Source organism: Cavenderia fasciculata, assembly GCF_000203815.1.
Source record: "Cavenderia fasciculata unplaced genomic scaffold Scf_ET2XIPL01COFD4-5, whole genome shotgun sequence".
Classification (NCBI taxonomy): Eukaryota; Evosea; class Eumycetozoa; order Acytosteliales; family Cavenderiaceae; genus Cavenderia; species Cavenderia fasciculata.
Window position 1 is genome coordinate 3,155,126 of NW_004457695.1, and position 26,051 is coordinate 3,181,176.

Here is a 26,051-nt window from a genome sequence, read left to right on the forward strand (position 1 = left end):
GTCTATTATTATAAATAAGTTATAAGTGTCTTTTAACTTAACTTCACTTCCTTCTTCTTTATTGTTCTCTCTACATGATCATATACAATTATTCTAATAATGATTATCAAATTATTTATAACTCTACTGTCTCAATCACACAACTTTTTTTTTTTTAATTTTTTTAATTTTTTTTTGGAGGGGGTCCTCACAAAGTCAGGTTTTTGATGTTCATGATGATTTAGATTAACCTTATCAACAACAAAGAGAGTAGCGGTAGCGATAGAGAGAGATGTATAGAAATATTCTTATTTGTTTGGTCGTTGCCTTGTTTGCAATCGTAGCAGTGTCTGCTTCAAGTGCCACCGTCGGTGGTAAAAAGACTCTTGTATTGATTAACAATCAAAACATTAAGCAAACACACTCCAAGTTCTTTAAATATCTTGATGGTATGTTAGTTTGAAACTATACAATACAACTATACAATACTAATCATACTACTCTATACATTAATTATATCACTATTATTACAGGTAAAGGATACCAATTGGAATATAAGCGTGTCGATGACGAAACCATCAAATTACAGAAATATGGAGACTTTAACTATGACAATTTGATCATTCTTACAAACTCTAACTCTGATGGTATGTAGAAGAGAACCAAGCAGTTGATTTACAGACCAACAGATATTAACAACACATTATATATATACAGAATTATCTTTGACAGGTGGAGATTTGGTTGAATTTGTTGATAGTGGACGTAATGTATTCATTGCTACTACCAATCAAGTATCAGAATCAATTCGTGATGTTGCCTCTGAATGTGGTATTGAAATTCAAGATGACAACACTATTGTCTATGATCATTTCAACTTTGACAAGGTATGATATGATAGAGATAGATATATTATCATGACTTGTTGATTATTAATACATGTATAATTTCTTTAATCTATAGTCTGAATCAACTCACAACTTAATTGTTGCTGATCAATTCATCAAGGATTCACCAATCATTCTTCAAGGAGCTGACAAGAACCCAGTATTATTCAAGGGTATCGGTCATCAACTCCGTGACAATCCATTAAACTTTGCTGTTCTTTCAACAGCCTACACTGCATACTCTGGCAAGCTCAATGGACAATCCACCAAGCTCCAAGGAAAGATTGGTTTGGTATCTTCATTGCAAGCCCGTAACAATGCCAGATTCACCTATTCTGGTTCTTTGGATCTCCTCAGTAACAAGTTTTATGAAGCAAAGATTAATTCTGATTCGTATGTATAAAAAAGAAAAGAAAAGAGATTAAAGAAAGATATCATTTATTTATTTATTTATTTTACTTTTTTTTTTTTTAGACCATCTGGAAACCAACAATTTGTAGAAAATTTAATTTCATGGACTTTCCAAGATAGAGGTATTCTCCGTACATCTAACCGTGTTATTACCAAGGGTAACGAGACCAACCCATTCCAATACACCATCAAGGATGTCATTACCTACTCGATCAAGGTTGAAGAGTTTGTCAACGGTCAATGGGTTCCATACGTCGACACTTTGGAGTTCCAATTGATCATGTTGGATCCATACATTCGTACCTTTATCAAGGGTGACAAGGATGGTGTCTACACCCTCACCACCAAGCTCCCAGATCACTTTGGTGTCTACACCTTTGAAGCATCTGTTCACCGTCCAGGCTATGGTAACCTCGTCGACTTTACTCGTCACGGTATTGCCCCACTCCGTCACAACGCCTATGAAAGATTCGTACCAGCTGCCTATCCATACTATGCTGCTGCCTTTTCAATGATTGGTGGTGTCTTTGTATTGAGTATTGTATTCTTATTCCATCAAGATCCAAAGAGAATCCTCTAAAAAAAAAAAAACAACAAAGTTTAAATAATCAAATCGAATCAAATAATTTTATTTAAATAAACAAATAAATAACAAAAAAATATATAATAACAATAATAATAATATAATATAAATAATATAATATTTATGAAATTTGATTTATCTTTTTATTTATTTATTTGTTATTTATTATTTATTTATTATTTACAATTATTATTTCCCTTTCTGTGTGTTTAGTATTAATTAATATTTATATTGTTTAACCATTGATTATATATTTGATCTTTTTTAACATGATTATGGTTGCTGTTGTATCCATGTTGTTGATGCTGTTGTGGTTGAATATATTTTTCTGATTGTTGTTGTTCAGTCAATTTAGTATAATCGAAACCATTTTCAACAAGATGTTTAGTATTTTTTTTAGATTGAAGAGTCATTAATTGACCCATGAATAAAAGACTTGAACATTGAGTTGAATTATTTTCATCCAAAGTAAAATAAATCAATTCATAATTGTAACCGTCAACAACATCCTTGCAAATGTATTTTGATGGTTGTGATATTTCTATTCTTAGTACCAATGGATACTCATCCAAGAATTTAGAAACATTAAACTTTGGTAAAGAGAATCCAGTTGCCATGAGTTGATTGGTAGATTGATCAATCCATACTACAAACATGGGAAGTCCAGATAACCCATAAACACCAACATATAATTCTCTTGGGTCATCATTGGTTGTATGTTGTTTTTGTTGTTTTAGTTGATTTTGTTGAAGAGGTGATTGTTGTTCCAATAATAGAGTTTGATAAACTGGTAATAATATATCCATTGCAGCTTGTGTAAATACATCTGGTGTATTTAAATTCAACATTGCTGAAAAGAATAGACCTAGTTTATACTGCTTTGCCAATAGAATCTGTGATCGTACACCTACGTGAACACCATGTTTTCCTTTTAACCAAACTTGGTTGGTTTGATCATAGTACATTTCAAATGGTGTCCCGTAAGCAGACTCACCATCATTTACTAGATTAATAGCTGACAACGCTTCATTTATCGTTGAACTTGCTAATACTTTTGGTGTTGTATTATTTTTTAATACAACCATTTCTTTAACCTCCTTATTTTGTTGTTTTGATGATTTCTTTTCTTTTTTTTCTTTTTTTTCTTTTTTGTCTTTTTTTTCTTTGTCTTGGTCTTGGTATGTATTAATGATACCGAAATCATTATAATCATCAGTTGATAACCAAAAAGCAATGAATTTAGACATGTCACGAGTGGTTGCAAATAGTCCACCGGCAGGACCAGCCCATCCGATGGGAGGAGGTGGTGTCTCAATGTAGGAACCGTTAGGGAGTAGTGTGAGACCTATTGCCAATGTTGGAAGTGCTTGTTTGAATGAAAAGGTGCTATTGTGCATGTCGAGAGGTTCGAGAATATTCTTTTTCACGTAGGTATGGTATGGTTGCGATGCTGCTCGAGCTAGTGCATGTCCGAGCATTGATATACCGAGATTAGAGTAATGTGTCACCGAGTATTGTGGCAACACGAGGAACATCTTGGACAACATCGACAAGATCATTTCCTCGGTGCATTGACTTCCCAGTCCGGCACACGGCAACTCTCTTGGAAGACCAGACTGATGTGAAGACAACTCTCTCAATGTAATCTTTCGAGATTGTTTGTAAGGATCGAGAATTGAAAACTCTTTAATATAGTCGGTCACTGGATCATCCAATGATTGAATCAATCCTCTATCTCTCATTTGGAACATCATCAAATCAGTAAATACCTTTGTTACACTTGCTACTGCTATACTATAGAAATATAAAAACTATAAGTACCTTTATATTCTATATACTGTACTATATACTTACTGACTATCAATAGTAAGAGGAGGAGAAGTATCATTGAGTGGATTTTGAACTCCATAAGTCTTTGACCAAACCATTTCATCACGATATACAATACTTGCTACAAAGCTCTTAATTCCATTTGCACTCATCTGTTTCTGTATCATCTGATCTACCAACAAGTAAGCATTCTGTAGTCTAACATCACTCTGATCCAATTCGATTGGAATAGGGTAATCTGGGCATCTAATAGATTAGATTTGATTTAATTTGATTAGATTAGTAGGTGTCAACAGATTAATAAACATTGAACATACCCATGAATGATATCAAAGCCCAATAAAGCAGCAATGATTAAACAAACAATTAAGAGAGAAAGAGGTTTGGATACCATCTTTGTTTAGATTCTAAATCGTATGAATGCAATGATTGCTGATTTGCAGGTCATATGATGTGTGTTTTTTTCATTGTTGAAACATCCTATAATTTATCGATAGTAAATTAGTGTATTATGGTTGTTATACTTATCACACACATATGTCTCGTTGTTATATGCCCTTCATTAAATAGATGATATAGTTGGTGACGGTTTCCTTTTACTCTCTTGTTCAATTTGAGTATTATACTTTGGAAGTTCTATTTCTTTTGAAAAGCGAATTTGTTGGAAAAAGAGAGGGAAGAGAGAAATTAATGAAAGAAAGGTTTTGAATGATACACCACATTTAGCAAAGAAGCAAAACAATCAAAAGATAGATAGATAAATATACACTTATGTCTATGATAGATAGAGAGACAAATAGATAGATTGAAAGATAGATATTGTTATGAATCCATCGAGATTGGATATATATATTATAATATACTTACTACATATTGCTAGATAGCATAGACAACACAACAACGAGCATTCCAACAAGAAAGAAAACAACACAGACAACTAATAAACTAATAACAATAACAAAAAAGTGAAGCGAATCAGTCGATTCTTTGGGATATATTCATCACCACCGTCATCACAATCAACATCATCTGATATTATACCTCATCTAGAAAAAGAAGAGGAAGAAAACAATAGTGATATTAATACACAAACCAACTCACAACAAGACAAGAAAGTGGCAGTAGGAGGAAACGATAAGATGGTATATGATACCGACTCTGTAGATTCAGAACCAGATGATGACAAAGACGTAGTGTCTGTCGTTTCTTCCTCCTCATCATCGAGAAAAACAAATACACCAAAAAAGAAAGAAGATAAATCATCCTTCTTTACATTCTCGGATGGTGAAAAAGACAAGAGCTCTACGGTTATTGTAACACCTGAAAAGCCATTGGTCAAGAATGACATGTCTGCGAAATCAGTATACTCATTTTTCGATACCAAACCACCAATGCATTGCAATCTTAATGGAGGGAGCAGTCACAACCCCTCCTCCTCCTCCTCCTCATCCTCCTCCACCAAAGATTCTGCCATTCATATCAAAGTGCCAGATGTTGTCAAAGATCATCAGATGCAGCGGTCGTTGTCAGGAAACAAAAACTATAACTTTGAAAAGGCTCAATCAAAATATAACTCTATAATATTACCAAAAAAATCCAACAACTCTTCCTCCTCATCTTCATCCTCCTCCTCCTCCTCCTCTAAACAAACATCAATGGATTTGACAACTGAAGAAGAAGTAGAGGAAACAGAGGAATCGATTCAGCAATCTTTAACCTCAATGTTGGGAAACAATCGTAGTTTGATGACATCGACTGTTGACAAGATACCCTTTAGAAACTTTAAATTGTATTCAAATAGTGATGGAACAGCCTATTCAGGAGGTATATTTATACATGACCAACACACCTTTATCATGTTTGACGCTGGAAATGGCAATCTCAAAAACTTGGGCGTCTTTTGTCACAAACACATTGAATCTACACCGATTCGCATGGACGGTGTATTCCAATTTAAACTCAAGTATATTGTATTCTTGATGAATGGGGTTTACAATCTTGCAAAGGATGGATTCACACTGCGGTTTACATTGATCAACGGAGGTGATGGTGCAGAGGCTAAATTCAAACAAAGAGGTATTCGCATTCAACGTGTTCAAGCTATTGAAAAGTTGGGTGAAGCCTTTAACAACTCTCCTTGCTTTCCAAACCGATCCACATTTCGTCGCGACATGATTAGAAATCCATTGGGTTCCATAACCAAGAGTTATACACCTTCATATATCTCCTCCTCCTCCTCCTCCTCCTCCTCCTCCTCCTCCTCTTCATCTTCCAACAAAAACCACACAATTGATAGACGACGACATTAAAAAAATGGGAAAACTAGTAGAAGAAAAGATGTATCCGGAAACAGCACCAGCAACAACAAAGACTAGGAGTAACAAAGCAAGAGAGGTGATTGATAATTTAGACAATGACGAGTATGGTGTCTATGGTAGAGATAGAGGAGAGTATTCAAAACCAACCAAAGATGTTTACCCAGATGAAATTATGATGAAATATCCTTACGAAACGGATGAATCTCAAATTACAATCATCCGAAATGATATGGCTAGATTAAAAGATGGAGAATTTCTAAATGATTCAATTATTGAATTTTATATGAGGTAATAGAAATTAATCAATACAACAAAGTTATCAACTATAAACTAACGAACCTCTAAACTTTAAATAATTATGTAGATATATTAAAGATAGATATGTTGCCAAGGATTTAAAAACATTCTTTTTCAATTCATTCTTTTTTAAAAGATTGACAGACAAGAGAAATATTCAAGATGGTTACAATGAAGTTAAAAAATGGTCGAGAAATGAAGATCTATTTGATAAAGATTTTATTTTTATTCCTATTAATGAACAGTATGTAATTTAAAGACATATTGAACAAATGATAGTAGTTTATTAATAATTATTTATTTATAGTTTACATTGGAGTTTGGTAATTGTATGTTATCCAGGAAATGACCCTGAAAAATCAAAACCAGATTATCAACCACAACTTTTATATTTTGATTCATTATTTAAAAAATCTACACATGATAGTTATTCAAAAAAGTATGTACAAAAAATAATATTATTTATTTATTTATTTTTTATTTATTTATATTTATTGATTTACTATTTTATTTAATTTTGATATTTTAGGATTAGGGGATATTTAACACATGAATGGAAACATAGAAAACTAGGGAAACCATTAAAGGAAGGATCAGAGGATGTATTCCAAGAAAAGATATTTACAGAAGACAATCTACCATTTTTGGCACCACATGTTCCAAACCAATCAAATTATTATGATTGTGGTGTCTTTTTACTTCACTATATCGAATTGTTTTGTAAAGCACCAAAAAGAGGAGTATGTTAAACATATTAACATATATATATATATATATTGGTTGCTCACTACTAATTCGATAACTTTTTATTAGATACAAAGCGAAAATCCTGCATGGTTTAGAACAAACGAGATACCTAAAAAGAGAAAAATGTTGAAATCACTCATCTATAAATTGAGAAAGGAACAAAATCCAAACGCAGACTCTGAAGAGGAGGAAGACAAGTTTAGATTGGTCATTGTTACGAGGAATCCAATTCCTGAATCACAACCAGATACAAGTAGCCTTGAAATTCTATCAAGTCTAGAGTATCGAACGGCAATGAGTATTGCTCAATCAAATGGTCAAGATAAAATAGAAGAGGAAAAACAAGAAGATATAGAAGAGGCAGAAAAGGAAAAGAAGAAAAAGACAAGCGACAAGGAAGACGAGGAGGAGGACGACGACGTAAAGGTCAACAAAAAGAGAGTAACAAAAAAGGATGATGATCATTGTACAGAAGATGAAATTAGTTTTTCAGATAGAGATTCTCCAGATACGCCAACTAGTAACAACAACGAAATTATCACTCCTGCAACCAGACGAATAGTTGCAAAAAACACAGACAGTAGTAGTAGCGACAATGAAAATGAAAACCTTGTAAAAAAGTTTGAATCGAAATCAACTCGTGAATCAATGTCACCACCACCACCAACATCACAACCAAAAGAAAAGGAAAAGAAAGGAGATGGAATGGAAATTGATGATACACAGTCTAGTTTTGAATTTGAATTTAGCCCACCTCCAAAACCTCGACCATCTCCAGAACCACCAGTCAAACCCGCGGCTGGACTCAAATCAAAACAATCACCCAAACAAAAACCAGCGGAGCCATTTACAAAACCTCCAGCTCGATACCAATCTTCATCCTCTTCTGCTTCTTCTTGCTCTGAATCATCTGGAGATGATAATGAAAAGAAAAAGAAAAAGTCATCAACAACAACCAAAAGAAAGAAACCAGAGCCTAAAACAACTAAAAAGGCTGTATCACCACCCCCTTCATCAGAGTCAGAGCCTTCTTCTTCTTCATCAGAATCATCATCTGAATCAGAAGATGATAAAAAGAAAAAGAAAAAGAAAAAGAAACCAACAACCACAATTAGATCAAGTGGGAGTGTATCAAATAACAAGAAACAAGAAAAAGAAAAGGAAAAAGAAGTACCAAACAAGAAAAAGAAAACAGAAACAAAAATCAAAATCAAAAGTCAACTATAAAAAGAAATCAAAGGATGCTAATAGTGATGGTGATGAAGACTCTGATGGTGACATTAAAATTCGTGAAGACAAACCACCAACTCCACCAAATATTACCACCATTAGTGACGACGATGATGACAATAATAATGGAGCTCAGTTGACCAAACCAAAATCAAGAAATGGAAAACCAGTACCTCCACCATCAAAAAAGCTCACAAATATAGATTTGTCAGATATGGATGCTGAACTAGAGGAAGACTTTAAGAAAAAGAAATAATAATAATAATAATAATAACAATCAATCATTTCACTATTATACTTTATTCATTCAATTAGAATTAATTCATTTTAATTCCTAACTGTTTGATATATTATACCAAAACAATAAATAAAAAGTATATTTATTAATATTACAAGTTAATCTCTTGATTTATTTAGTGAACTGAGTCGATTTTCATAGGTTTGGGCTATAGATTTCTTTTTAATGAGAATAATAGAGCCGACAGCAATGGCAATCAAAGCGACTCCACCAACCACTACTCCGACAATGATTTTCCAAGTGTTTGATTGTGACTCTTTGCACCCACTGTCACCTCCCTTATCGATCAACAATGGCGTAAAGTCTGGATCTAATTGGCACGATGAACATTGAGGTAGGTTGATTCCAATCAATGCAATTGACTGATCATCTGAATTGTCAATTGGAGTAGATGATATTAATTCTGTTTTTGAATAGGTTACTCTACCATCCGATACAACAAAATCAATAAATCTTCCACTGAATTGGATATTATCTTTGACAACTCTTAGGTATTGAATTGATTCTGATAATTCGTCCTTTGTAAAACTATTAATTGATTGTTTTTCACAATCAAATGTGACTGATTGATCATTGTTGATGATTGATTTGAAGACAACTCGAAGTGTTGCAAGGTTTGAAGTGTATGACCAATTACCAATTGTAAAACCAACCTTGATTGAATTGGGTGCTAGGTCCAAATTACGATTACCAAATGGAATGGTTCTAGCAATCGATGAGAATGAAACTTGACTCTCTACAACCAAGCTACTAAACAATGAATTGTTGGCAACAATTTGAGTAGTGTTGAGAGTATAGTCGGCGGTAGTTGTAATATTATCTGATGAAACTGAAACATTCCATGGTTGGTTCAATAATAAAATCTCTTGCAATACTGACGAACTATCATAATCCAATTCTTGAATTGAATTAATTTCAAATTGAAAATCTATACCATCAATATCAAATGATACTGTTGGATTGGTTGCATTGGGTGTTATATTTGTATTTATATCTAAAATTAGATTAATAAATTAAATTAAATTAATGTGATTTCTATTTCTATTTCTTTATACCTCTTTTTTTTATACTTTACATTTTGTTAAACAATTATCAATTTGATTATAAGTTTCATCACATTGACATTGACCATTAATATCACATTGTCCATGACCATAACAATCAAAAGTTAATCTTGTACATTTTTCTTGAGGTGTTTCTCCATTATTTCCTCCAGTGGTAGTAGATGTGGTTCCAGTAGTTGTTGAACCTGTTGTAGTTGTACCATTATTACCACTATTTGAACTATTAAAATAGAGTAGAGTTGAAGACTTGAATTCCAAACCACCAAGAGAAATGTAAAGATTGGCAGGACCTGCAGGAGGTACCGATGCAAGTATACAAGTGATCCTTAAAGATGATGCACTTCCCGAACAATCAATAGTATCAGCCACAGTAATTGTAAGAGGTGGAGTAATAGGACTTCCATAAAATCCATACAATACTAATGTTCTACTACTTGCGGTATATGATACTGATGTTACCGTTGGATAATCTATAAATAAAAATAAATAAATAAATAAATAAATAAATTAATAAAAATAAGTTAATATTTTTCCTTTTCTCTTAAAAAATAGTTTCTATTTCTATTCCAACATACAAACTAAAATTAAGTAAAGAAAAAAAAAAGAATTAATATTATTATTTTAATTATTAATTTAAAAGAACGTAGCTTGTAACATACCAAATGTACTACGGAGAGTAGTGGCATCATATTCATTGGCGACTAGTACGGTATAGGAAGGTGATAGTTGGATCGATTTTGGAATTGTACAAGTAATGGTGCTGGCGGTTATGTTTTTCACGGTACAAGTAGCATTGTTACGATCGACAAGTGTCACATTGTGAGTCAAATAATTGTTAATGGTAAAAAGTTGAATGACAATCTCGTTGACATCACCACTGCTCTTGAGAACAACAGATGATCGTATAGCTAAAACACCAGCCTCTAAAACTGAAAATGTATAATTTTGTCCAACAAAAGTGATATTAAATGGCATTGGTGGCCCAACAACATTTCTGCCGATATCATAGACGATACGTTTGTTTGGAACACCCACACCACTAGCCTGAGGAATACCCCACCCCAAGAGTTCTCCCTCTACTGCAATGTATCCATAGTATGCAATTAAAAACATACTTTTAAATGTTACATCTTGAATTGGAAAAAAAAAAAAAAAATAGTTAGGATTTATATTCTTTTTGGATAGTGATTAGTGATTTACTTACTACACACAAGGTTAGGTGGAATTGTTAATGATAGTTGTATTTTTGGATTTGTTACATTATAGTAGCAATAAAAACAGTCTGGTGCACTTGCAATGTTGGTACCCAACAAATTGAGGGATACAAACTGACACCATTCCTCTGGAATAGCTATTGTTAGACCTGGGTTATATGCAAGATTCAAGTTGAATCCAGGCATCACATTTTCAAAAAGATAATTGGATACAATGCTACCTGTCAATTGACTCGATGATATTTCTCTTTTTTTAAAAAAAAAAGGTTAAATGATTGATTCTGTTTTTTTTTTTTGGGTTATTGTTATTTACATACAGGATGGTCAGATTTGATGGAATTTGTAATGATGGCATTACTTCAAAACTGGCATTTCGAATTAGAAGTTTACCCAGTGCCGGAGGAAAAGCTGTAAATGGGTATGTTGTCATTTGACCAACAGATGTCTCACTAGTAGTAATAATAAGTTAGTCTATCAATCCAAAGAGAGAGAGATAAATGATATATATAAAGTAATATATTACTTACATTGTAAATAGGTGTTGCAAATCTTTGAGATCTGAGTTACCAGAGAGCAGAATAGATCCTGTTAAAAAAAGTTGAATAAGATTACTATTATTACCAAATGTTAGGTTCAATCTCCCAACTTGAGAACGTCTTGCTATATCTCTATACAATCAAGAAGGATTGTGGTTAGTAGTGTGGTTGGTTATACATATTTGATTTAAAATATGTCATACACATTGTACAAAGCTGTACTGTCTAACCCCAAATCGATATCAAAGTCTGAAAAAATATCTAGTTCTCTATAGAGAGAGAAAGAAAGAAAAGAAGAGTTAGTCATTTTAACTAAATATTGCATACTCTGAAATCAATCCATGGATAGATTAATTAATATTAATATTACACTGAATATACCGATGGGAATGACTTTTCAACAATGTCAATTGATTGTGGTCCGATCGGGTCAACCAAAAAACTAATGAACCTTAAACGAGGCAAATAGAGTGACGAGTCAATATGTACGTTGGCCAAGCTCATACTTTGGAATTGAAGGGAAATGGCATTCGAGTTATTGAAAAAGGATGGGATTGAAAGATTGGGAATATTTCTAAGCACACTATAGTTGGGGAAGGAAATAAATTTAATGTCAATAACAAAAAAGAAAAGATCAACTTTTGATCCATTACAAAGACACGACATACATATCTGATAAACCAAACATATTTGTTGGGAAATCTGATGGTATTGGACTGATCGTCCCATCACCTGATATGCTATAGTGTGTAAAGGTGTAAAAAAAAGTAGATAAGTAATCAATCAATAGGGAATTAGGTACCATAATACTATTTAATAATATTTGTTCAACAACTTACACTAAAGAAGCGAGGGTTTTCAAATTACGTATTTTTGACAATATGTTGATACTTGTATTCTTGGTGGCACCAATATCAACCATTGATAGAGAGCGTAACAAAGGTAAGTCAAGTTCAATCGATGCATTTGGAAATGTAGATGATCCTGTAAAAGTGTCTTTTAAATGTCTATATTTGATGATGATCATTGTTTGTGTTAATAACATTGTATGTATTGATGACTATCAGATCGATCAGATATCTGATCATATAATACACATACATTTGTTGCAAATGATCCAACCCAGTGACTGAATCATGTTCACATACAACGTCAAGCTCACTACATATGCTTTGATCTTGTGGCAACTGACTCTGTCCATATTGTTGTATCAAAAATACTATTGATGCCACTAGTGTATATATGAATAGAGACAAACGAAATGAATTAGTGTTGTTATAGCCAAAAAAAGGGTACGGATAAAAATAAAATAAAAAAAAAATCTTGCTCTGAAGGAACATACATTCTGAATCTGGCAACAATGCATCTACATCTACACAACTATAAATAGCAATCAATAAAAAGATAAATAACTGTATTCTCTTCTTCATCTTGATCATATTCTACTTGTACAAAAATAATAAAAAATGAAGAAGAGAGGATAGTTTTCTTTTCTTTTTAAGATACCCAAAAAATGATGTAGATTCTTTTGGTTTAAAAAAAATATCTTTTTGAAGATATCAAACGTGATGATGTGTCGTCAAAAGAAAAAGATATTTTTGTTTGTTGTTTTAACCATTTTATTCAGGTCGAATAAATAAAGAATAAAGAAAGGTGCTATCGTTCATAGATATCTATATATATATAAAAGACATATGTGAATACTTTTGTTTCCAAATCAAATCTTTGAAGATCATTCAAGGTGGATTCTTGAATGTTTGTAGGTCTCGTAGTCTTGATTTTAAGTAGACACTTTACCTTTAGTAAAACCCAACCATTTCAGAAATGGGTTTGTTGTTGTTTATTCGGTTAAACACATACTAACTGTACATTCACTCATCTACTTGGGGTATTGATTTCTCAAAAAGAACAAGGAAAAAAGTTGAATGGTTTGTTGATTTCCGCAGCGATTCATCGAATTCAAGTGGGTGAAGCATTTTTGTGTGATGTCAGCGCTAAAACAAAAAAGCGATGGTGTCTGCATCGACCAACCCCCAATAGAGGTAGAGCTTAACTAGTTGGATATTAATAGTCAAAGTCCAAACTGTCCACTGTTCATTTATACAATTAACCAAACAAGATAAAGATAAAGATAAACCAACAAACGTAGATACAGATAATATATATATACATCATGGATTCAGATACACTAGAAAAATACGAAAAATTAAAAGATTTATTTGATTCGGGGTTCATCACTGAATACGAGTTCAACAATAGAAAGAAAGAGTTATTAGGTGATAATGAAATACCATCAAATTTAACTGGTAGTAATAATAATAATAGTAATAGTAATAGTAATAATGACAACAATTCATCTTACAACTACTACAGTAGCAGTAATAATAATGATGACTACAACAACAATAGTAGCAACTATAACAGCAATGACTACAATTCAATAAGTTATAATTATAATAGTACTAATAATGATGATAGTAATAGTTACAATAGCTATAATAACTACAACAGCAATAATAATGATGATAATAGTTACAACAACAATAGTTACAATAGTTACAATAATGATTACAATTCAACACCAACAACCACTACGTCATCATATGACTACAATAGTTATAATAATAATGATGATCAAGTAGTTGCCAATACCGACTATAATCACATTAGTAGTAGTAGTAACAATGATGATAATAATTACAATCAATATAATTATAGTTATAATCATAGTACTAGTGATGAACCAACAGTTGATTTTGTTACACATACAACCACTGTTACAACAACCACGACAACAACGGTTTCCTATGATGATGATGATAATAATTACAATTATAACCAATATCAGTCATCATCATCAGCAGTTCCAACTGACCAAGATGATGTTGTTGTTCCACCTAAACCACCTATCACCACTCCTGCAGCATCCAAAGTTGTAAAAGATAAATTAACTGGTAAATCAGAATCAATTGCAAAGATTCAATATCCACACAAAGTTAAAGATAATTATATGACCTATGACAAGAATGTATGTATCTTCAAAACACAATTATTGAAATGTATGTTTATTAATTTATTTTCCTTTTTATAGATTGATGGAGTTATTTTGTATTATAAATCAAGAGAATGTGCATATCAAACTGATATTATTCCATTGTCATCATTGACCAAGAAACCAATTAGTGATGTTATTCGTGAACAATTTGGATTAAACAATTATGATTTGAAAAAGATTATTTTAAAACATAGAACTCCTGGAGACGAATACCAAACCATGACAGACCGAACCGAACAGACAACACAAGACGTCGATTACATTACAACCAATGGACACTATCTAGTGGAACCAGCATCATTCACTCTACATCGTAATGCTGGCACCATGTTTGTCAAAGGTGAATACTTTAGTAAATACAACAACAGTTACACCATTCCACAAACTAGTTTCAAGATTGGGTCTCGTACCATTGCATTAGAGTATCCTGAAACTCCTTCTGGTGGTTGGAATGCTACTTATTTTAAAATTCAACCTGTAAGTTAAACGATAATTTAAACGTTAAATATTTAAATTAAAAAGAGAACTATATTAATATTTTGTTTATTTATTTATTAATTTTTAGCCAAGAAGAACATATAATACATCAATTCCAGGGTACAAAGCAGATAAATTTCAATCGGCAGGTCCGGAACACAACCTTTTAAACTTTTACAATTTAATGAGAAACAAACAAATATTCAAGAAGGGTCAAGAACACAGAGCTACACCACAAGAGTTGGGTTCCCAACCACACCATCTACACGTCAGTCGGTCGTTGGCTCAATGTATAGACAGCCAAAAATGTTTCGAGTGTGGACTGCCTTCATTAAACTCATTCTTTTGTTCAGTTCATTATGACAAGGATCTCATTGAAATGTATGAACAAGTAAAAGAATTGATACCAAAGATGACAGAAGCCGAACAACTAGAGATACAAGCTGCCAAGGAAGAAGAACAACTCGCCAAATCCCAAGATCCAACCAACATTAATAATAGGGAAAAGTTTACCTATGTTCCAGATGTTTCCATCCTAGAACAAGTCATTTTAAAGTCAAAATCACAATATTCTGATTTAGATTGTCTATACCCAAGTAATATTAAAAAAGAGTTTAAAGTCAAAGTTGATTTTTAAAAAAAACAAATAATTTAAAAATATTAACAAATATTAAAAATAATAATATAATAAACCAACAATATGTACAAATATATATATAATATAATAATATAACATATAAATTATCCAATTCTATAAGTATAGTATTTCCCACGTCTTTTTTTGATTGACGAAAATCCATGAAAAAAAATCGAAAAATTGAAGAGTATGAGTTCATTGATCATCAGAAGACACAACTTTACTTTCTAAATTAGTATTGCATATATCTACTACAACTGTAGTTATACTATATACTATATACCTCTTCCTCTCTCTCTCTCTCTATATATATAATATATATTCTCTAGTTTAGATATATATAAGTTTAAAAAGAAAGGAGAAAGGAATATAATATAGACAACAAATACGTAGAGAGATAGATAGAAATGTCAGATCAACCAATCTTTGATGAATTTGGTAATCTTATAGAAGATGTAGAGGATATAGAGAATATAGATGAACAGCAAGACTATGATGATGATGAGGAGGAGAGAGTAGCACGTGACGAACAACAGAATGGACATACTACTGCTGCTGATGGAGATGGTGATGAACCAATGGTACAAGAGGAGGAAGAAGATAGTCATGTAGAATTCAAGACAAGACAACCTGGAAATGCGATCGTGTTGCACGAGGATAAACAATACTATCCCGATGCATCAGAGGTGTATGGACAAGACGTCGAAGTGATGGTGCAAGACGAAGATACACAACCGATTAGCAAACCGGTGATCGACCCTGGATCGAAACGGTCGTTCTTGGTGGCAGACAAGGAGCTGCCCGACACATCGTTTAGCAAAGAGTTTTTGGTTGATATGATGGCACATCCACAGTTGATGCGTAACGTGTGTCTTGTCGGAAACTTGCATTCGGGCAAGTCAAAGTTTATGGATATGTTGGTCAACCAGACACACGAACGCAAGTGGACACACGCCAAGGCATCGCGATATACAGACACTAGAAACGACGAGCAAGAGCGTGGCATGTCGATCAAGTCGGCTCCCATGTCTCTGATTCTGCCCAATAGCAACGACAAGTCGTATTTGGTAAACGTGCTCGATACACCCGGCCACGTCAACTTTACCGACGAGGTGCTTGCGTCGCTGCGTCTGTGCGACGCTGCCATTGTGGTGGTTGACGCGCTAGAAGGTGTCATGATGCAGACTGAGCGTCTCATCAAATTGGCCGTGCAGGAGGGTCTTGCCATCGCGGTCGTCATCAACAAGGTCGATCGTCTCATCCTCGAGCTCAAGCTGCCACCCCAAGACGCTTACTTTAAGCTCAAGCACACCATAGACGAAATCAACTCGATCCTCGATCTCTGCTCGCACGGCCAGCCCACCAAGTTGCGCGTGTCGCCCGAGCTTGGCAACGTGCTCTTTGCCAGTGCCGAGATGGGCTGGTGCTTCTCGCTCTTCTCATTTGCCAAGATCTACCAACAGACGTTTGGCGGCTTTGCCCCCGCCGAGTTTGCCAAGCGTCTCTGGGGCGACCTCTACTTTCACCCCGACGTCCGCGGATTCCGTCGAAAACCTAGTCCCCAAGTCACCGATTCACAACGATCATTTGTACAATATATCCTTAATCCCCTTTATAAAAATTTATTCAACCGTTTTAGCTGAAGATAAATCAAAAGTAGAAGTATGTAAAACAACAAATCAAAAACAAAATAGATATATTCTAACTCTTTTTCTTTTCTTTTCTTTTCTTTTTGTAGAAAGTATTATTAGAATTGGGAATTAGATTATCAAGAGAAACATTAAATTTGGATGTTAAACCATTATTAAGAATAGTATTGTCATCATTTTTTGGAAAGGCTACAGGGTTTGTTGATATGGTGGTCGACTTGCCATCACCGTTGGACAATGCAGAGCAAAAGGCGTCGTTTGTATACACTGGTCCGTTGAATGGGACTTATGGAGAGGCGTTGAAAAAGTGTGATCCCAACGGCCCGTTGGTTGTATATGTGACAAAGCTGCTGACCAACGACGCAGGAACGGGATTCGACTGTTTGGGTCGTGTCCTCTCTGGCACTGTGCGTCGTTCGAGCGAGGTGCGTGTGTTGGGAGAGAGATACTCGATCGACACCAACGAGGAAGACCTCGTTCTAGAAGAACTCACCAAGGTGAGCATTGGCGAAGCAAGATATAAAATAGATGTCGATAGTATCCCTGCAGGCATGTGGTGTCTATTGGAAGGAATTGATAGTTCAATCATTAAAACTGCAACAATTGTAAATGAACGTGATCCAAAAATGACAAATTATACAAATGGAAATAGTAATGGTAATAGTAATGGAAACGGAGACTATCAGGATGATTATGGAAATGTTGCACATATTTGTAGACCACTTTCGTTTGCGACGAGTCCGTCAGTGTGCAAGGTGGCGATTGAGCCACTCAACCCATCAGAGTTGCCCAAGATGTTGGACGGTCTGCGCAAGATCAACAAGTCGTATCCGCAGGTGGTTACGCGTGCCGAAGAGTCGGGCGAACACATCATATTGGGCACGGGCGAGCTCTACCTCGACTGCGTGCTGCACGACCTGCGTGTCATGTACGCCGACATTGAGATCAAGGTGGACGACCCCGTCATCACGCTCAGCGAGACGGCCACCGAGACATCGAGCATCCCCTGCATGAGCGAGTCGCAGAACCATCGCAACCGTCTGACCATGGTGTGCGAGCCGCTCGAAAAGGGGCTGGCCGACGACATCGAGTCGGGCAAGGTCGACATTTCGTGGCCGCGCAAGCAGCGTACCGAGTTTTTCCAAAACAAATACGACTGGGACGTGCTGGCTGCCAACAATATCTGGGCGTTTGGTCCAGACGCCCACGGGCCCAACATCCTCATCAACGACACGATTGGCGGCGACGTGAATCGCTCTCATCTGACTGCTATATCCGAGTCGGTCGTGCGTGGCTTCCAGTGGGCCACCAAAGAGGGTCCGCTCGTCGACGAACCAATCCGTAACGTCAAGTTCAAGCTTGTCGGCGCACACATTGCCCCTGAAGCCATCCACCGCACAAGCGGCCACATCGTGCCGGCTGCGCGTTCGTCCACACACGCCAGCTTGCTCGTTGCTGCCCCGCGTCTGATGGAGCCCGTCTACATGGTCGAAATCATCTCGCCACCCGACTGTGTCTCCTCGATCGAGACTGTCTTCCACCGTCGTCGTGGTAACATCATCCACGACTTTCCCAAGCCCGGCACCCCACTCCATGTCACCAAGGGTCTCTTGCCCGTGCTCGACAGCTACGGCTTTGAGACGGATCTCCGTAGTCATACCCAGGGTCTGGCATTCTGTCTCTCGGTCTTTGACCACTACCAAATCGTGCCCGGCGATCCACTGGACAAGGATGTCCAGCTTTTACCACTCGAGCCAAGCCCCCAACAACACTTGGCACGTGAACTTTTAATCAAAACAAGAAGAAGAAAGGGTCTATCTGAAGACGTAAATCTTTCAAAACATTTCAACGATGAACAATTATTAAATTTAATGTCTCACATGTCAACAAATTAATAATACCTTTAATATAATATAATATAATCTCTCTTTTAAATAAATTATTAAAAAAGTAAAACAAACATATCATCAAAAAAAATAATTTAATATTTATTTTATTATTAATGGGTTGGGTACTTGGCAACGTGGCATCAATTCTCTTCCCTTTCAAAAAATTCATCAGAAGAGGAGAGAGAATACACGTAGACATGTTGACACAACATACATTACTTATTTGTCATCAACGACTGATACAATATACATAATATTATATAACAACAATAACAACTCTATGGAAGATTATAATCGTGGTGCATTAGAGTATGCGCTGCCATGGCCAATCATACAACGTATATTTATATTGGCATCACAATACAATAGTATATGTACATGTGTAATCAGTGATGCTTTGAAAGGGTGTATTTATACTAGATATCAAGCAATCTGGCAGAATAGAGATAAAAGTCAACAAAGTCAATATGAATTGCATACAGACATGTTGCTTCATAGAGATATGACACAACATGCTCTCACAAGAGACCAAATGTGTACTCTTCATCAATTCAATCTCGATCATGGTGGACGTGGACCAAACTATGTGCTCCAATCAGATCATCAAGTAACAAGAGAAAGTTATAGATGGGTACGTAGAATGGCACTGTTATCCAAACGTATATTTGCCTTTGTTTCAACAACACTTGTCACCGATGTTACGTTAGATCTGTCAGAGGATACTTGGAGACATATCAACAACTGTCATTGTGTCATTAAAAATCCAAAGACATTGACACTTGTATCTCCATCTCCATCTCCTACATCTCCTCCTCCTCCACCACCAGACACCCAACCCTTCTCTTTAACATCGTCATCATCTTCCACCTCTCAACATGATGAACACCTTTTTGACAATGTTGAAAAGATTCATATCAACGAATCACAATTTGTTAACAATGCTTCAACTATCAATACATTAATCAACAAAACACCTAAACTTGTATCGATCAGTTTTAATTGTGAAATTCCAAAGCCAACAGTGATAGATCTTTTCAAAGGACCACTGCAACACATTCGATCACTCAACTTTCAAAATGCTTATGTTGAAGATCCAGATAATCCTCGGTGGATATGCGGGGGTGGACGTAGAGCAGAACCATTCACGATTGGAAGTATGATTCAACCATCAATGTCATCGACACTCACAAAGATTCTACTTCCAGACCACTTTAATTGGAACACACTCTCCAACGAGGTCAAACAACATCTACAAGTTATCTCTCTCTTGTATTATAATTCGAAAGATACCAATGTCCATTTAAAAGTGCTAGATTTTCCCAACCTTCGACACGTCCACATCAAAAACGATGCCTATGGTCGAGCATTAGGGTCACTTATTCCAGGACAAGTAAAGAAAGTAACATGCCTTGAAAATCAATCGATCGGTGGTCTATCAATACTTTCCAATATCAAAACAATAAGAGTTCACAATAGAGACGAAATATCCAACATAGTCGGTCTTTGCAAAACACCAGCCAACAAGATTATAATATTCTCAAAAGTAGATATTTGTGAAAAGAATATTAAGGATTTCAATAATAGTGGATTTAATTATTTTGGAGCAACATTCAAAGCATCATCAAACACAAAGAAATTCGTATTTATTAAAAATGACAACAATCTACCTCTGTCAAATATTAAACAATTAGATCAACCATCAATTTCAACCATCCCTACATCCACTTCATCTCCTCCATCCTCTTCTTCATCCCCTTCTTCATCCTCATCTCCTTCATCCTCTTCTTCTTGTTCAAATCCAATTTTACCAACAATAATAATTCATAAAATAATTGAATGAACTTGAAACTTGAACAACCTTTGACATTGTGTTATGAAAAAAGATACATCCAGAAATGGTTAGACATTGGACGTGATATTCTTCAAGATGAACAAGAAATCGAAAGATTCTACACAATGAAGAATAATTGTCCAACTCATTTCTCACACACTCGACCATATAAACCATTGGCTCATGACTTGAAAAGCTCGAACCAATCTAAATTACAACTGACACTGATCAACAAGGATATATTTAATTATATTTCTCAAAATTGTTTCACTGTCATCAAACTCGAATGTTATCAATATGAAGGTACTGTTGAGAAACATGGTAACAATGCATACTGTGTTGCACTCAAACACTTTACAACAATAACAAGTGATTGTAGTCATGATAATGATATTCCCAAATCACTTCACAAGATTGACAAAGACAAACTTGAACAAATCACAAAAGTTGTATTTTATAATGGTGATTGTTTGCAAGATTTAATCAAACTATTACCCAATCTCACTTGTATTGACTTTTCTAAAAAAGAGATGGGTGGCTTCCGAGAATTAAGTCTAGAGAATCTGAGTAAACTCAAATCTCTCACCAAATTAGATCTTTCTGGCGTTAGTTTACAACGTGATGGTTCTAAACATTTGGCAGAAATCAAAAACCTACCACTCAAAAAACTATGTCTCCCAAGTTGGGATCCATCACTGTATAATGGGCTCCCAGCCAAATTAAAACGATCAATCACCAAGATAACTGCCGATCCCTATATGGATTTAAGTGTATTTCCAAATGTTAATCATATATTGATTACCGAAAGAGATACATCCCGGTGGAGATTACCACAAACCGTCACCAAAGTATCCTCAAAATATTTAGAAATTGGATTCCTCCCTCACAATCGACAAGTAACCAAATTCAAAACCTATTATATGTTTACCAATCAACAAAAAGTACATACATTCCTCAAGACACTCTCGGATCAGTGTCATCATGTTAAAACGGTGATCAGATATGGCAATTGCCCATTAAACATTCCAAATGATCTATTTGATTCATTTAACTATCGAATAGATTATAGTTGGTCATCAATGGAAGGCAACTCTCACCATTATGCATCTAGTCAATATTTACGACTTGAAAGAATCAATTATCAACCAATCATAATCGATAGTCATATAGATATTGAGCATCATGATAATGATATTGAATATCGTGATAATGAACAACAACAGCCCGACCATTAAAGCTTCAAAAAAACTAAAAAAAAATCTTGTTGTTTATTACAATAATTAAATCATTTAATAAATAAATAATATTTCCATAACCATTATCAAGTGCCACGCTGTATCAATATCAGCATCTGACATCACATAATAAACGAAAATGAAAAAAAAGGAAAATCACTCCTCTTTGAACTGTAGGTCAAATAACAAGATGGTCAACTCCTAGGAGCGGGATTGTTTGTTTGATCTCTTATATCAAACAAGGGTACAATGGGGGGGGGGGGGGGTACTCCCCTCTAAAATGAAGATAAATGATGAAATTTCAAAGTTGATATGGTCTGAAACTCGTGAGAATTTTGAAAACTCTGTCGACTTGTTCAATAGAACGGACGAAATCTAAAATATCTTTAAAAATCACTGATAAACTACTTCATTGGGTGACCTTTGGTTTGAAAATAGAATACTATAAATTGAACATCAACAACATGTTCATTTCAATCATTTGTTTCTAAAATCAATTACATCAAACCAAACAACAACAACAACAACAACAATTACCAAAAAAAATGTTTAAATTATTAATAGTTTTAATATTATCAATTACTACTCTTGGTATGAATCATGATCATAGAAAAAAATATCCAATTAAATATAATTTATTAATATCTCTTTTTATTTTTGTTTTTTTTTTTATAATTTTAGTAATTGGTCGATCATATTTAATTGATGGACCAACACCAGGACAATATTTATGGAGAACTTATTATGATTCTTGTAACTTTTATACCAATATTACATTGTCTATACAAGGAAATAAGTTTTTTACCTATAATACTGCCAATCCAAAGTTAAAGTATATTGTAAATGCTACCGTTAATAGTGATGGTGTTACTTTCCAAGGTTTTGGAACAGTTTATAGTACATCACCACCATATGGTCCAATTTCTGTAACTACTGTAAAGGGAGAAGTAACTAATCCATTCACAATCACTGCCGTCTACGCCAGTAACGAATATCATAATCAAACTATTGAAATTTATAGTCTTTTTGGATGTCCATTAATTTTAGATACCATTAATGATGATGATGATGATTATGAATCAAATGAACCAGTAGATAATGTTGGTCGTCCATTATTGTATTAAATGATAAATACAATATTATATTCAGAAAATTATAAAATAAAGAAAAAAAATATATTATATAATATAATATAATAATATATAATAAACTATTTACGTCTTAAAAGAATCAATTATCAACCAATCATAATCGATAGTCATAAAGATATTGATTATTTAAGTAAATAATTGAATTCAATAAATATTTCCTGCCTTTCATTCTTAGTATCTCTTTAAAGAATAAAATACAATAGTTTATAATTATTTATTTATTACTTATTTATTGTAATAAAGAATTCTTTTTTAATTTCTTTGCTATTCTACAAGCTTCACAGGTTTTTCGTAAAGGAATCCCATTTGATTCGAAAAAGGATTTCTCTGCTTCTGGTAAAGCAAAGTCATTACTACATACTTTACACTTGGTGATGTGAGGTGGCAATAAAGAAGAAGATTCAATTACAGGCTGGCTGTTGACCTTTTTTTTAGGGGATGCTCCTGTTTTCTTGGTATAGGGTTTTTTGGGAGGGACTGCAACAACTGGAGGTAGTGGAGTCGCTGTGGTAAAAACTGGTGGAGCTGGTGTGGCAGTAAGAATACCCTTCTTCTTGTTTTGGCGACATTCGACGCAGGTCTTTGTGAGGGGTATATTTTTATCATCATAGAATTTTTGGTCTTTTGGTGTCATGGTCCAATCTTTGCTACACATCTTACATGGACCCATGTGAACGCCGCCAGGTGCAAGAGGTTTGCCACCAGGTGTTTGTTGTTGTCGTTGTTGTTGTTGTACATGTTGTTTTGGAACACTTTGATTTTGAATTTGAAGTTGGAGTTGTAAGATTTGTTGTTCAAGTGCCAATACTGATGGAGAACCCTTGTTGTTGTTTTGGTTTTATGAAACCATTATTTGTTGTTGCATTAAAAGTTGCACTTGTTGTTGGAGTAATAACATTAGTGCTTCATTATTATTATTATTATTGTTAGAGGTGGTAGAGGCGGTAGAAGTTGTTGAAGTCTTCATATCATCATCACTTTCATCACTTGGATAATATTCATCATCTGAATCAATCTGATGATGTTGGTTGACGGTTTGAAGTTGTATGGTTTGGGAATCCTTGGCAAGTGAATCAGAGATCATCTTGATGGTACTAATCATTTTATCGGCAGTGTCTCTGGCATCGTGAGAGGTCAACATTTTAGATTCCATTTCCATCTGTTGGAAGCTCGTCGACAATATTGAATCCTTGACAAATCTTTTTCAAATCTTGGCATGCTTTCATCGGTCGATGTCTTGATGGCTACATCAACAAGCTTCTTGGAGTCGGCAATGTTTGTGATTTTGCTTTTAGACGAGGCTGCATCTTTGGTAGCCTTGTCATACTTGGCTTTCATACCAGCAATCTCTGTTTCAAGAGACTCGGTCACCTCTTGTACCTCCTTTTTTCCATGATAGTGTTCGGTATAACTACACCCGCTAGGACATACATGGCAATTGTCGCCAAGCATGGCTGCACAACTCCTGAAAGCATTGTGGTCAATTCTTGGAGACCGCAGTGTCGATGGCAAACATGGTCACAACGAGAGCACATGGTGTTATGGTATGAGACATCGACCAATACTTTTCTTGTGGTAGCAGTCTTTTTCATATAGTTTTGGAACTTTGTTGCATCGTTTGAATGAGCTCCACGTTGCTTTTGTGCATTTGCAATATCTTCTTGCAACTGTTGAATTCTTTGGAACTTCATTTTTGCTTCATGAAACTGTTTGTTTAATTCTAAAAGTAAAGAAATGGTAGAGGTTAATAAATATAAATATATATTTACAATAAATTATTTTAGTTTTGTTTTCTTTTTATACATACTTGAATCTCATTGATTTCATATCAGCAAAAGCTTGGGTTGCTACACCAGCCTTTTTTTGAATGTTACCTAGTAACTTTTCAACAGTGTGCATCGATTGATTAAACTCGGGCTTGAGAAACGTGGTTGCACCCTTTGTCCAGTTGGCAGGATCAGTAGAGAATGCAGAGTTCTCCATGTAAAAGATTGACTTGGTTTGAAGATTGCCAAGTGACTTTTGGTCAAAGTTGCGATTGTCTGCACGACACTTGGTGAATACAATGACGAGGTTCTGGAGGACAACGTCGGGAATGGAGCCTTGAAGACGAGTGACGGCGTTTCGAAGAGTCAACACATTTCTGCTGTCTTTGCCACTGATGATGATGATGGCACACAAAGATGGAGGATTTGAAACGGCATCGAGGATCTTTGTCATGTTGATTTCATCTTGCTGTCCACCTCTTGTATCGGATAGACCTGGTGAGTCGATAAACTCATAGTTTACACCTCCCTTTGAAAAGTAGTACTTTGAACATTCATCGGTCTGACTCGATGTCCTTTGCGTCCTAATCCCTCAGTTGATTTAAGATACTTTGTTTCGATTGATACTTTGATCTTATCAGGGAATGACCCATTCTTGAAATAGTTGGTCAATGTATTAATAAATGTTGATTTGCCTACATATATATATATAGATGAGATATAGATAAATATGTGTCAATAAAAATAAAAAGTAAAAGGAAACACACGCGCATACTCGTCACGCGCACTATAGATGTTCCAGCCCATGTTGACATTCTCGGGCTGTGTAAACTCGTTGCGATGCGTAAAGCAAAACAAACTCGTTGCGCCAAGACTTGGCTCCAACACATCCTCTTCATCTCCTTCATCCTCTTCTTCTTGTTCAAATCCAATTTTACCAACAATAATCATTCATAAAATAATTGGA

At 34.9% G+C, this 26,051-nt stretch overlaps 14 protein-coding genes across 14 annotated transcripts; 10 read left to right on the forward strand and 4 right to left on the reverse strand.

Annotated features, from left to right (window-relative positions):
• Positions 1 to 271: 271 nt before the first annotated feature.
• On the forward strand, positions 272 to 1,857 carry wbp1 (dolichyl-diphosphooligosaccharide-protein glycotransferase; the record flags this gene model as incomplete). The annotated part of the gene is made up of 5 exons (XM_004356249.1): positions 272 to 428; positions 513 to 626; positions 697 to 866; positions 943 to 1,259; positions 1,341 to 1,857. 5 exons carry the CDS (start codon positions 272 to 274, stop codon positions 1,855 to 1,857), a joined length of 1,275 nt encoding a protein of 424 aa, XP_004356302.1.
• Positions 1,858 to 2,075: 218 nt separating this feature from the next.
• On the reverse strand, positions 2,076 to 4,084 carry DFA_08820 (uncharacterized protein; the record flags this gene model as incomplete). The annotated part of the gene is made up of 3 exons (XM_004356250.1): positions 2,076 to 3,654; positions 3,715 to 3,936; positions 4,008 to 4,084. The coding sequence occupies 3 exons, from the start codon at positions 4,082 to 4,084 to the stop codon at positions 2,076 to 2,078; spliced, it is 1,878 nt and encodes a 625-aa protein (XP_004356303.1).
• A 745-nt stretch (positions 4,085 to 4,829) lies between these two features.
• On the forward strand, positions 4,830 to 5,865 carry DFA_08821 (uncharacterized protein; the record flags this gene model as incomplete). The annotated part of the gene is made up of 2 exons (XM_004356251.1): positions 4,830 to 5,514; positions 5,765 to 5,865. 2 exons carry the CDS (start codon positions 4,830 to 4,832, stop codon positions 5,863 to 5,865), a joined length of 786 nt encoding a protein of 261 aa, XP_004356304.1.
• Positions 5,866 to 6,003: 138 nt separating this feature from the next.
• On the forward strand, positions 6,004 to 8,538 carry DFA_08822 (uncharacterized protein; the record flags this gene model as incomplete). Its single annotated transcript, XM_004356252.1, has 6 exons — positions 6,004 to 6,296; positions 6,373 to 6,549; positions 6,613 to 6,744; positions 6,835 to 7,045; positions 7,119 to 8,180; positions 8,284 to 8,538. 6 exons carry the CDS (start codon positions 6,004 to 6,006, stop codon positions 8,536 to 8,538), a joined length of 2,130 nt encoding a protein of 709 aa, XP_004356305.1.
• A 140-nt stretch (positions 8,539 to 8,678) lies between these two features.
• On the reverse strand, positions 8,679 to 13,273 carry DFA_08823 (uncharacterized protein; the record flags this gene model as incomplete). Its single annotated transcript, XM_004356253.1, has 13 exons — positions 8,679 to 9,574; positions 9,656 to 10,114; positions 10,304 to 10,774; positions 10,849 to 11,105; positions 11,176 to 11,307; positions 11,386 to 11,526; positions 11,598 to 11,663; positions 11,765 to 11,836; positions 12,063 to 12,203; positions 12,234 to 12,401; positions 12,496 to 12,625; positions 12,737 to 12,766; positions 13,255 to 13,273. The coding sequence occupies 13 exons, from the start codon at positions 13,271 to 13,273 to the stop codon at positions 8,679 to 8,681; spliced, it is 2,982 nt and encodes a 993-aa protein (XP_004356306.1).
• A 294-nt stretch (positions 13,274 to 13,567) lies between these two features.
• Positions 13,568 to 15,563, forward strand: DFA_08824 (uncharacterized protein; the record flags this gene model as incomplete). The annotated part of the gene is made up of 3 exons (XM_004356254.1): positions 13,568 to 14,422; positions 14,486 to 14,926; positions 15,015 to 15,563. 3 exons carry the CDS (start codon positions 13,568 to 13,570, stop codon positions 15,561 to 15,563), a joined length of 1,845 nt encoding a protein of 614 aa, XP_004356307.1.
• Positions 15,564 to 15,970: 407 nt separating this feature from the next.
• DFA_08825 (U5 small nuclear ribonucleoprotein subunit) lies at positions 15,971 to 18,155 on the forward strand (the record flags this gene model as incomplete). Its single annotated transcript, XM_004356255.1, has 3 exons — positions 15,971 to 16,429; positions 17,302 to 17,869; positions 17,998 to 18,155. 3 exons carry the CDS (start codon positions 15,971 to 15,973, stop codon positions 18,153 to 18,155), a joined length of 1,185 nt encoding a protein of 394 aa, XP_004356308.1.
• A 541-nt stretch (positions 18,156 to 18,696) lies between these two features.
• DFA_08826 (U5 small nuclear ribonucleoprotein subunit) lies at positions 18,697 to 19,107 on the forward strand (the record flags this gene model as incomplete). The annotated part of the gene is made up of 1 exon (XM_004356256.1): positions 18,697 to 19,107. The coding sequence occupies one exon, from the start codon at positions 18,697 to 18,699 to the stop codon at positions 19,105 to 19,107; it is 411 nt and encodes a 136-aa protein (XP_004356309.1).
• Positions 19,108 to 19,381: 274 nt separating this feature from the next.
• DFA_08827 (uncharacterized protein) lies at positions 19,382 to 20,941 on the forward strand (the record flags this gene model as incomplete). Its single annotated transcript, XM_004356257.1, has 1 exon — positions 19,382 to 20,941. One exon carries the CDS (start codon positions 19,382 to 19,384, stop codon positions 20,939 to 20,941), a length of 1,560 nt encoding a protein of 519 aa, XP_004356310.1.
• Positions 20,942 to 21,057: 116 nt separating this feature from the next.
• DFA_08828 (uncharacterized protein) lies at positions 21,058 to 22,167 on the forward strand (the record flags this gene model as incomplete). Its single annotated transcript, XM_004356258.1, has 1 exon — positions 21,058 to 22,167. One exon carries the CDS (start codon positions 21,058 to 21,060, stop codon positions 22,165 to 22,167), a length of 1,110 nt encoding a protein of 369 aa, XP_004356311.1.
• A 545-nt stretch (positions 22,168 to 22,712) lies between these two features.
• DFA_08829 (uncharacterized protein) lies at positions 22,713 to 23,291 on the forward strand (the record flags this gene model as incomplete). Its single annotated transcript, XM_004356259.1, has 2 exons — positions 22,713 to 22,758; positions 22,849 to 23,291. The coding sequence occupies 2 exons, from the start codon at positions 22,713 to 22,715 to the stop codon at positions 23,289 to 23,291; spliced, it is 489 nt and encodes a 162-aa protein (XP_004356312.1).
• Positions 23,292 to 23,547: 256 nt separating this feature from the next.
• Positions 23,548 to 24,471, reverse strand: DFA_08830 (uncharacterized protein; the record flags this gene model as incomplete). Its single annotated transcript, XM_004356260.1, has 2 exons — positions 23,548 to 24,138; positions 24,166 to 24,471. The coding sequence occupies 2 exons, from the start codon at positions 24,469 to 24,471 to the stop codon at positions 23,548 to 23,550; spliced, it is 897 nt and encodes a 298-aa protein (XP_004356313.1).
• Positions 24,472 to 24,534: 63 nt separating this feature from the next.
• On the forward strand, positions 24,535 to 24,914 carry DFA_08831 (uncharacterized protein; the record flags this gene model as incomplete). The annotated part of the gene is made up of 2 exons (XM_004356261.1): positions 24,535 to 24,694; positions 24,718 to 24,914. The coding sequence occupies 2 exons, from the start codon at positions 24,535 to 24,537 to the stop codon at positions 24,912 to 24,914; spliced, it is 357 nt and encodes a 118-aa protein (XP_004356314.1).
• A 102-nt stretch (positions 24,915 to 25,016) lies between these two features.
• On the reverse strand, positions 25,017 to 25,899 carry DFA_08832 (uncharacterized protein; the record flags this gene model as incomplete). The annotated part of the gene is made up of 4 exons (XM_004356262.1): positions 25,017 to 25,038; positions 25,126 to 25,613; positions 25,637 to 25,779; positions 25,860 to 25,899. The coding sequence occupies 4 exons, from the start codon at positions 25,897 to 25,899 to the stop codon at positions 25,017 to 25,019; spliced, it is 693 nt and encodes a 230-aa protein (XP_004356315.1).
• Positions 25,900 to 26,051: the final 152 nt, after the last annotated feature.